We start from the raw sequence: 12082 nt of genomic DNA on the forward strand, positions 1-12082 counted from the left end.
ATTGGCTGTAGGTGTTGAAAGGATCGCACTCAACGTGCGTGAGGGTCTGTCTGCTTTATTTAGATTTGTTGCTACATATTGGATTGGATTACATATTGGATGACAAAAACATGAAATAAATGTGGAAATTGCACTTGTAATAAGATATGACCAAGCGTCAACATAGAGAATCACTGAAGAATCCGTGCCAGGGACTCAAATTGGTCGGGGAACACTACGTATGTTAAAACACAAATGATACATCAAAGAAAAACAGTGCTGACAACACAGCCAAGCTACCGACAAAAAGTCAAAATATTTCTTCAGGAACATTAAATCTAGTCCTCAACCTTTCCCATCTCAGTGGGGATGAAATACTCATAGTTGAGATTTGATTTTCAATTTCAACTACTTCAAAATTATTACACATATATTCCAAAGTTGTTGTACGTAGGAGGTATGATAGTTTGTCTTCTCATCCATCTAGACTTTGAGCAAATTCCCCTTTAAACGCTCTAAACTGCAGTAAGTACTTGATGTAATTAAGGCCATACAACACGTGGAACACAATTCCACTGAATTGCCAGATGTCGAAAGAAAAGCACCATAATGGCGAATACGATAACCAGATAATTGAGCTCTACTCACTGGTGTCAGATTAGCTTTATAAAGTAATACAAAGTTTAGACAATTCTACAGTTGTTGTTACTTCACTACTACTACTACGGTAATAATAATAATTAAAATTCTCACAGGTAATGCATATCAAAATCTTTGATCCTTCATTTATTTGTACTTGTGTCCGAAGCTGATAAATTTGTCATTTTCTTTCTTTTTTTTTTGTTTGGTTTCTTATTAAGTTTTAGACGCTTGGAATAAGCGATCGATGTGTCGAGTTCCTTGTTCGAACTCTTGGAAACGTGAATAAAAAAGTAGAAAATAACTATGAGGGTTAATAAAATAATGACGACTCAAGAGTTTCACACGAGGATTTGCGCCAAGATTACTGCCGATAAATTACAATGAACAATAAATTTCTAAGTATTAGTTCATAATAAGTTCATAACTTTACACGATACTCGCCTAACAAGGTACATTCATGAATTGCCCTCTCGGGATTCGTGTAAAATTGATTCAAATGTAAAGTTGTCTGTGGCCGAATGTGTATTGTGCTAATTTTAGAGGCCCATACCGGTAATTTGCATATATATGGGCCTTTATACATCCGGAATTCAATCATGCACTAACGCAGGAACACAAAATTGCTTTCAGTTTCTTTATATGTAACTAGACATGAATGTGGGCCTGTCACGTAAAACAAATTAAATCTAGTACTGCTTCTTTGACACATGTTGCCTACCCCGGCCACCATCTTTGATCCACCATATTGGATTCTACTTCCGATTTTTTAAATGGGAATAGGTGCAAGTGGTTCATCAAATTCATGTATATTTTTTCGGAAAATCATTGGTGTAGTGAATTTTACCGTAGCTTGTACAGTTTATAAGGTATTGCATTTTAATTGTCAGACACTACGAATATTGAACCAAGTAGAAAGTTATGCAGGGCCCCGTGTGTGTATGTAATCTTTTACGCGATTTATCGTTGACGAAATAATCACTAAACGTACATCCATACAGACATAGACATTAATACGGAAATGGTAGGTCTTCACCCAAATCTGGTCGTATCTGGATTTACATTAGGCATTTCGACTGTTATACAATACTTCCTTGTTATAGTATAACCTCAAGTAATAACCAGTCACTCACAGAAATGTAATAAGATTATGACACCAATGTTGTAAAGAGTTTGTTTATACCTACAGTCCTTTTCTAGTTAGAAATTGATTTGATTTGATCAAAAACGTAAGCGTAATATCTGTTACAGATATTACTCTGCAATGTCTATTCACGGAGTAGCTGAAAAGATTTAACATGCAATACCTTGCAAACAGTAGAGGCTATGGTAAAAGTTCACTACGGTAAAAATTCACCAAGATAATTGTACATGAATTTGATGTAGCACTTACACCTATTTTCATTTGAAAAACCGAAAGTAGAAGCCAATATGGCGGATCCAAGGTGGCTGCTGGGGTGGATAACATGTGTCAGAGAAACAGTACTGGATCCAATTTGTTTTGCATATGCCCACATTCATGTCTAGTTACATATAAAGAAACTAAAAGAAACTTTGTGTCCGAGCCTTATAGTAGTGTATAATTAAATTTCGGATATATGAAGGCCCATAAATTAGCAAATTACCGGTATGTGCCGCTAAAATTAATACAATACACAGTGGGCCGCGGATAACTTTGCATTTGAATAAATTTTATACAAATCCCGAATTTTAACTATGTTGTAGACAATACCGTGTATGTGGGTTTTCCCATTTCCTTCATTCTACCATTATCATCCTTCTCATATAATCTTTTCCTTAGCCTCGTTGCATAACGTGAGACGTTAAACTAAAATAAAACGATGTGAGTTATAATAATCTGTTTATCTATTTAACTTTAGTATAACTTTATTAAGACATTTGTTTATAAGCAATTGCTATAAATGGGTTTTGATTTTTTTCCGGAAAGCAACGGACAAGGAATGAATGTATAACTATTTTTTTCTGTTGAATCGAGGGATCAGTGTAAACAATTTCTTCAATAATTACTTAATTGTAAACTCATATATGGGTCCTTATTAGGATGGTCCTTAGTTTTCAACTTCCTTCTTGTTTTGGATCTAACCTCTACAATAGTTCCATATCAGACCAAAATAACCCATGGAAACATTAACTCAATTGAATGATATTAAATTGGTGCCCCAAGAAACCACAATATTGAATGCACTTATAGTATACAATATGAGCCAAACAGGGGCGCCCAAAGAAAATTTTCTAGAGAGCGCATCCTTATGGTTGCTATATTACGTCTTGTATTTCTTGTATTTAATATACGTAGTTTACTATATTACGTATACATTTTCGTGAGCCATGGGGGCCCGGCCCCCTGCTCCCTTCGGGCTCCCATGGAGGCAAAGGAACCTTGTAATTTGGATAGAAAATTGTAAATTAATAAACAGATATGATGAAGGTAATAACTATTAAATAATTAGAGATATGTTGGAATTAACGAAGGAATTGTGTTTGTAATTAAAAGCTACCTCGAGAAGATATGCGACATGACCTTATCCTAAAAGTTATGGATTTGAATCCAAGATGGCTGCCTTGAGGGTACTAAGAGTAATAGTTGCAGTTCTATCTTCATTACCTCTATCCAGGATGTGGTAACTCTCTTTAGCTGTTCCGAACATTCAAGGTATCTTTGCTTCATATTGAATACTGTAAATGCATTCTAAACTTGAGGTCGCGTGGGACATCATTCAATATTCAATTGAGCTCATTTTTGTCATGGGTTACTTTGGTCTGATATGTAACCATTTATTATAGGAGGAAGACTCTGGTTGTATTTGAAGTCCGGAGTCATAAGCTATCTCTACGAATAAAGATAAGAAAAAGTGGAAAGAGAGAAAGTTGTTGGAAATAGGTGGTTTTGAATCTAAAATGTTGGAATTTTCCAATTGCACCAGCCGTCTGGGCTTTACACTGGTATTCCGCTATGTAGCCAGTTCAGTAGGCTGTTCGAACGGAAGATAAGGACACACTCTAGATGGTTTAAGCTTTGGCATTGTACATATTGAAAGCCTCAATTCACTTCCGAGTAGAAACTAGAGAGCACACTTGAAAGAATAACTCACATATGAGAACTGTATACAGTACGAGGTTCACTACGAAAGTTTTGAAATACGCATTGTTGGGGCACAGTATTTGGATTCCAACAATTGCGTTCGGTAGTGGTATCCAGAGCGAAAAAGCAAAGCAAGTTTCAACTCGCCTCGCTCATCGGCGTGGCCGTATCGTCTTCACTTGTTTGTTGATGTGAGCAGTATTCGGCTGTCTAAAATGGAGCTCGAAAGGGAACATTTTCGGGCAATGATCCTTTACGATTTCAAAAGTGGTTTGAACGAGACACAAAGCCTTGATCGTTTGCAGGGGGCATTTAGGGACCTTTCTCCTTCTCGTGCTACAATATTTCGGTGGTTTGGTGAATTTAGAAGAGGCCGGACATCGCTTAAAGATGAAGAGAGAGCTGGACGTCCGGCAACAGCTGTGTCAGATGAAAACATTGCCGCTGTAGAACAAATGATTCGAGAAAATCCTCGAGCAACTTTCAAAGACATTGAATCTACAGTGAACATTGGATAGCCAAAATGTGACAAAAATTCTTCATGATCATCTTCGGCTCAGAAAGGTTTCATCTCGTTGGGTGCCTCACACTTTGAACAGCAGAAACGCATGCGTGTGGAACGGTGTGAAGAAATGTTTGCAAGATTTGATGGAGGCAATTCTCGACACGTCTCTGACATTGTTACTGGTGATGAGACTTGGATCTATCGATTTGACCCTGAAAATAAACGCCAGTCTTCAGTTTGGATCTTTCCAGACGAAAATCCACCCACGAAAGTGAAGCGACCGCGAAGTGTGGGGAAGAAGATTGTCGCAACTTTCTTCTCCAAATTTGGCCATGTTGCAACTGTTCCACTTGAAGAACAAAGGACTGTTCCTGCTCAGTGGTACACCACTGTTTTCCTAACAAAAGTGTTCCAGAAGCTTCGGATTGTCCAAGAACTGGATTGCGTGGGATCCTGCTTCATCATGACAACGCATCCGCACACACGGCCAACATCACAATTCATTTTTTAGAATCTACGGAGGTCAAACTAATGACTTACACCCGTATAGCCCTGATCTGGCACCGTGTGATTTTTTTTCTGTTCCACAGGATCAAAGATCGCATGCGTGAGAAGAGGTTTCGCAGCCCTGAAGAAGCTGTAGTGGCTTACGAGAATGAACTTTCAACACTTTAAGAAAAAGATTGGCAACACTGCTTCCAAAAGTGATTTTCGAGAATGCAAAAGTGTGTACAGTGTAATGGTGAATATTTTGAGAAAATGTAAGTGTTAAATTGATTTTAAGTATGTAAGTTATTTCATATATCAAAACTTTCGTAATGACCCTCGTAAAATATGCGGCAAAACCAACAGTACTGAAATCACATCGTTGACATTTATTTATTTGCTGCACAACATAATGAAACAAAAAGTGCTGTCAAATGGATCTCAACTAATTGTTACTCAACATATATTGTAAATTTAAGAGGAATCAGGCCTGTATATCGTTTGTTTAAAATGTTGATTACTACGTCGCATACATTCTTCATAGCGGTCCTGTAGATCGATGAACATGTTAGTGAACACGGGTTGCTTTAACGACGGAACAAATGACTGGATCTTCTCTCTTAATTCCGGTATAGTGGTAGGGAGTTATTTGTTTGGAAAATTGCTTACTTCAGCATACCCCATTGTAGGCATCTAGAGCTGTGAGGTCAGGATAGTGGGAAAGATATAGGAAGCCCGTTCCTTGGGAAATCAAACGATGTCCAAACTCTTGTGGGCAGAAGGGAAAGTGACTCACTTGCAGGTGGTGAGTAGCTCCGTCTAGTTGCATCCATTGTTATTGTAGTGACAGCTTTTTGGTGCGATAAAAAGAACCGCGCAAATCATTCAAGAATGGGTCAATAATCAACTGTCGATTGATGTAGCGATCAAGGTACACATGGCTTTCATCATTGAAGTATATGTTACTGATAAAATATTCATAAATACAGTCCAGAGCAATACTGTAGAGGTGCGTGCTCATCTCGTGCAATGAGACGCTGTCCCACACCGTATGAGCGGAAATAGTGCTCGACAATAAACATATTCTCCTCTATTTTGAGTAATATTATCTTTGTATCAACCGCACACTACTCTAGCCCACACACAACTGAGTACACATGTGGCACTCACAGCTCATACCACATTGCACCTGTGCGTCATCCGTACGCGAATTTCAGTACTGTTTGTTTAGCCGCACACTCTCACTATAATAATAGGAAAGAACCTCCTTTTAAATCTTCGTACACCTTTTAAGCTTTTTTCTAGTTATTCACGAGAGCATTGTCTTTGTGATCATTAATTCAAGAACATCTGCTTTGGCCACCCATCAGTCTCCATTTTTTATCAACCAGCTATAGCTTGGAGTTCACTATCTTACTGGAGGAATGCAGATTTTCCATCACAATAGTCAGGAACCAAGAAAAAAAGGTCATTTAACATTTTAGTTTTTAAAACTGAAAACAATGTTCACTTCAAGATTCCCTTAAGCAGAAAAAATTTAAACAAGCTATAAGTGTCCTAAAAGTTACCTTAAAATACATTTTTTTTAAAATGACCTAAAAGTTCAAGATGGCTAAAAATGACCACAAAATAACATCAAAAAATGTTTTATGACCTAAAATTGGTGAGTACAGTTCGTATGTGAACGTCCCTTGTCCTGTGCGTAACATAAAAGAAAAGTTGACTTCTCAACAAGATCCTGTTGATTAAGAAGTACCTCTAGTGATTATGAGTAGCTATAATGTTGAATGTCAAGTTCAGCAAGATTCACTGGTGCTACAGTTACTAATACTTTTGATAATGCTTTTCTGTACGGATATTCATGTATTTTAAAATTTCTGCTTACGAGAAATATATATCTATTGATCAAAGTATAACTTGCTTACCTATTTTTTTTAATAGACATATATTTTTCTAGTCTGTTTGTGATCTTCAAAATTCCGTTCGTGAAGGCATGATGATGTTCAAGAATCTGTTGGACGAATTAAGAAGGAACATGGACGGTGAAAAAAATACCATAAATTCATTTTGTCAGGGAATGCAAGAAGCCATAGCGAAAACGCATGCAAATATGATTATGGAAGTACAAAGGTAAGTTTACCACTTCCTTATTTCATAGTTCTTCACTGCCTTTCCTTTGTATTATTCAGTTTTCTACTTCATTTTCAAAACACTATAGTAGTCATAAGTTAATTGAAGATCACAGAATAAAGGGGAAGAATGTCACACAAATAGGAATGATAACCTGGATTAAGTGGCAGTTTGGATTGCTTTAAAAAAAATGGAAAGATAAAAAAAGCAGTGTTATCCTATGAAATAAACTGATTTCAGTAGTATAGAAAGCTGAAAAGCAGGTATTACCCTGTGAAATAAACTGATGCGGCTTTGCTTTATGCTTGAAAAAAATAGTCTTACAGTAATTGCTGTTCTTATCAACATTTCTCTTTGCCTTCCTGTTTTTTTTTTTTTTTTTCTGGACTGTTTATTTTCTGTTTACTAATTATAGAGTAGGGTCGGATAGTATCGGACACTTAAGAGTGTTTCAAAGTATATTTCATATTTTGCAGCAGAAATTGAAAACAACTAGTTGAATGTAAAGTACAAACTTTATTCTAACAATACATGCAATTTTCATATGGAAAACGTTGATTTGCCGAGTAAGGGAAATGAAAATTGACAAAATTTAAGTAAATTATAACCTTATGTCGTATTGGACGCTATACTTACCTACAGTTAAAATCTTAAAACATAGAGCTATGCCTTTCTAAGCTATTGACTCACAGTTATCGCATACGTAAAGCTCTGAACAACGCTCTAGATTGGTACAGTTTTCATGAGCACACCCACTGCAACGATAACATTATATCCAATTTTCTTGAAATGACTCTCCACAAATCATGTAACGCGTATCTTCGTCGTCTTGAGCTGATTCCTGTGGTTCTTCCTGGAATCCATTTTGGTTAGTGTGTTGCTTATTTACATTGACTTGTTTGGCTGAAATAGAAATGTCGTTCTCCTTTGTAGTTGCAAGACGAACTCTTGCTTCCAGTTAACGTTTGTGAGCACTAGATGTCAATATCTCACTTTGTCCAGCACATCTCTTTCGTCGCTTCATGGAGTTCTTGGACGATATTGGAAGGGGAGATACTTTGGTTTGTTATGTTTGTACAACTGAGGTGACGTTTCCATGGCATTTTCTTGCCTTTCGGCTTGTGAGAGTGAACGTTCACCATTCGCCAACGAAATAGTCCCTGGAATAGAACAAATGTGCACATCGGATCCTGCAGCTTGCGATGTTGAAGGTTCCTGTTCCACTGGGGCAGACGTTTGCAGAATAGAAATGTTTAAATCAACCATAGGTGTTGAGGGTTTGTTATCAGGAACATCAGGTGGCCGTCTTGCATCCATTTGGTAGCGAGATAACTTCTGGGCACTAGTAGTCGCAGAAGCATTCGTATTTTTCTTTGCAGCTGTCATGTCACAATCTTCTTCAAACATGTCACCATATCGCATACCCGGTGGAAGAGTGTTAAGAACTCAAAAAATGAAAATTTTGAGTTATCATCGCTCGAAAGAGAAAAGAGAGAGAGAGAGAAGCTTGCTCTACCTGTAAAAGAGATTCTCATATTATAAAGACAGCACAGTGAGGGAATAAAGAACAGCTTATTTTCTATGAATTTAATGATTTTTTTTTTTCCTTTTGTCCGATACTACACGCCAATAAAGTGTTCGATACTATCCGATTCACATGTTTGCAATAATTCAGAATTGTGTCACACATATTAATTTTAAACAAAAGGTTAATATATGAACTTACTCCCATATAATGTGCGTTTTATATAATAAGCACAATACTCACTCTGCTCTTACCTGTTCTACACTCATGCTTCCGACAATTTCTTGAATACACACAGAGAGCGTTCAGGAAATGTAGTTACGCAGACTTCCATCGATCTGCTTCGCGGGCCTCAAAACAAGTGATTGCTAGACTTCGACACGGTAACAGGTGTTCATTTCCTGGCTACGGGCAGACTCTAATTATATTAATTTCAGAATAACCTGTTCTGTCCGGTATTATACGCTGTTCGATACCATCCGACCCTACTCTATGTGTCATAAAAATTGTTCTGTTTCATAGCAGGATTATTACCTTTGGTACTTTTGCAGATATTGTTTGCAAACGGGTTTCAGTTAACTACACTATACATAGTATTTATGTACAAAACTAAGGTAATGAACCTACCTTCTATGCACGACACGGGATCAATATTATCCTGCAGGACGCTTTGATTCATCATGGAATGGAATCATAAATCATGAAGGGCTTAGGAGGATGTCTGCTCCGGAATCCTGATCCAGAACTTTCTACATATATTCAGTGATGTTGAGTTTTAGGGGAGGAGGAGGACATGGATTTCATGAAACTACGCCTCAAGCCCCAACAATGTAATTTGGCGCGTTGCCACGTTGGAAAATTGTATCCTGGACCGGAAATAACTTCTGGGTCATTGGATGTACGTGATCATCTAAAAAATGTTTGTATAATCACTGGCACGTAATGTATATGTTGTGAACATAATCACAAAACCCACGAAATACCACGAAATTGCCTTCCACAGCAACACACAGTCGTGCCATGCTTCACAGTAGGAAGGAGGCAGTTAGTATCATAAGCTTCCTTCGGCATCCGCGATGCATAAACACGACTTGTTGGAAATAAGGTGAAAGGGGACTCATGCGATCATATTCGTTTTGAATTATCTCCGGTCTACGTTATGTGTTCTCAGCACCATTTTCTTCGCGTTAAAACGATGTTGCTGATGATCAGCGGTTTGGAAATTCGAATCTTACCGTGGATATTTAGATTGAGTCGAACTGTGATTACCACAATAGAGTGTTCCATTTGCCAGTTGAGATCTACAGTCACTTTTTCCGCATTCGCTCTACAGTCCTTCCTGGAATCCCTTCGATGTTCGGCGATTCCTGTCACTTTGTTTTCCGTCCACTGTTACTCTTCTCGATGTTCTTCTGCCTCGATTTCTGTAGGCCATCATCACCTTGGACACTATTCGTTGCGATGCACAGAAACATTGTCTACCTTAGATATATTTAGTAAAGAAATGAAATGAAATCTTTAGTTTTTACGTCCCACGGTTATGCCGGTTAGGCTAAAGGAGACGGTGATGATGAGAGATGAGTGAAATGGTGGAATGAAGAAAGTGGGATGAAACGGGAGAACCCCGAGAAAACCCACTAGCACGGTGTTTTTCCACTACAAAATCCACACGGCGCGAGCTGGGATCGAACCAGGGACCCCAAGCACCGGAGGTGAACGGTCTACTACTGAGCCACCGCGCCCCCTATATTTAGTCAAGTAAGCGCTACTTGCAAATAAAATGAAATGACTTTTTTAGTTTAACGTCACACGTTATGCCCTTTACACTAAAGGATACGAATGATTAATGAAAGTGAGTGATTTTAAAATTAGTATTTTGTGCTCTCCCACCGGGAATCGAACCTGAGACCACGTGCACCAAATATACATGTGCTATCCACTAGATTAACGGAGAGAGCGACTGCTCCTCACGATTTGGCATCTTCGAGACTCAGAGGTGTGTCCTGTTTTGTATCACTGTTGTAGGCTCGCTTTAACATACGCCTCCATTCTATCCCCGTTTACATATCATTGGACAAAATCATTTTCTAACCTCGTTATAAGTAGACCCCCTATGTATGCATGAAGTGCGAATTCAAATTATAAAAGGTTGAGTGAAAAATTGTTTTCGTTGTTTGTATAGTACGTATATGTACGAATGTTGTACTTTTGATTGCGTACCCTTTTACTCCCTTGCTCTTAATGGATTTTATCCAAAAGTAGTTTGTTCCCTTAGCCCAGAGGGAAACCTTCCAGGTTTCATGAAAATCCAGACAATTATTACTAGAGGACAGAGAGATGGCCAAGCAAAAATTCAAACAAATACATATTGAATAGAGTGGTAATTCTAATTTCCTCTTGCTTCAGTCACGTTGTCACATACGATGATTATATGCTTTTTTCTATTCCTGTAATTTCGAAGTTATGTTTCCGGTCAGTAATGTATGCAAATGAATGATTTCGGTTTTTAACTCTCCCTTAAATAAGATATTATGAAAAGTAATCATTTACCTTATTAAGGTATGTATACAAAAATTTTGAAATGAAATGATCTTGGAAGCTTGAATTCCCTCGATAAAACTCTGAGTATGCCACTCCAGTGTTACATTTTGAGACACAGTTATCATAAATAGTTGACTTTTACAAATCAATGTGTTAAAAATTTCTGGGAGTATCATACAATCTGCCATGTTCTACAATAGCAGTGTCTTTTCAGATTTTGGTGAGAGAAAAATACAATATATACAACTGAAAGAGTATCCATAATGAATATTTTGTTCGTAGGTATCATGAAAGAAAACCCAAGGTACCCTATGATATATACATGTATTAACGCACATGTTACAAGAACTCGTCTCATTATGATAAACCATCAAAATAATCTCCCGCATTGTCAACATCTCGCAGCCATCGATGTTACAGAACCTTATCTGATAATAATAAACCCTCACAATAATTTCCTCCATTGTCCACAGCCTGCTGCCATTAATGTGGAAGACGTTCGCATACAATCGGCAGCACCATTTTCTGCACCACGTCTGAAGCGATTGATCAGTTAGCGCAGCGGCGGCCGCTGAAGGAGAGCCAATGTGCCATTGCACTACCACAAATAATGCAAAAATTATATTATTTGACTTACTAAGGAACCAAATACTGAATTTAACACACGATACTTTAATTGCAGCGTCAACATTAATTACTTATGAGAAGCTGGTTTGATTCGTACGGTGATTGAATGCGCTCAGAAGCACTCGAGTGCCAGATTTCTCCGGGCTCTCCCAAGAGTCTGCAAACTGCTTGCTGCACATGCGTGTTACTCGGGAATCAGCACGAAAGTACGGAGCAATTACAAGCTTTTTGTGCAACCGTCGAGGCAGGTCCCAGGCGGGAGATTTCTCTCGCAGCTGAAATCGCCTCACGTGACTCCTGGTTCATTTGTTTGCATTCTAGTATTTCCAAGCTAGCTACTGTCTACCTAAATATTAGTTATTATTTTTTGTCATTTGGATTTGATTCAGAGAAACAAAAAATGCATAGAGTAACGTGTGAATTATGTATTTTGGGGAAGTTTTGGTGTGCCTTTCATTATAGCGCTGTTCTCTACTTTCCTTTTTTATTTTGTAAAAGAAAACATTATTGAGATCTACGTTTTCGTCGCTATCATATAATGACAAAC

The 12082-nt window shown here is 37.9% G+C and overlaps 1 protein-coding gene across 1 annotated transcript in view; it reads left to right on the forward strand.

The window, feature by feature from the left end:
- Positions 1-12082, forward strand: part of LOC145671246 (RING finger protein 207-like) — a 456974-nt gene that overhangs the window by 294637 nt on the left and 150255 nt on the right. Inside the window, exon 6 of the mRNA XM_081740160.1 lies at positions 6670-6842. Within this exon, the coding sequence (XP_081596286.1) occupies positions 6670-6842 (173 nt within the window). The remainder of the gene's footprint in view (positions 1-6669; positions 6843-12082) is intronic.

This window comes from Thermobia domestica, chromosome 15, assembly GCF_964235325.1.
Source record: "Thermobia domestica chromosome 15, izTheDome1.hap1.1, whole genome shotgun sequence".
Taxonomy (NCBI): domain Eukaryota; kingdom Metazoa; phylum Arthropoda; class Insecta; order Zygentoma; family Lepismatidae; genus Thermobia; species Thermobia domestica.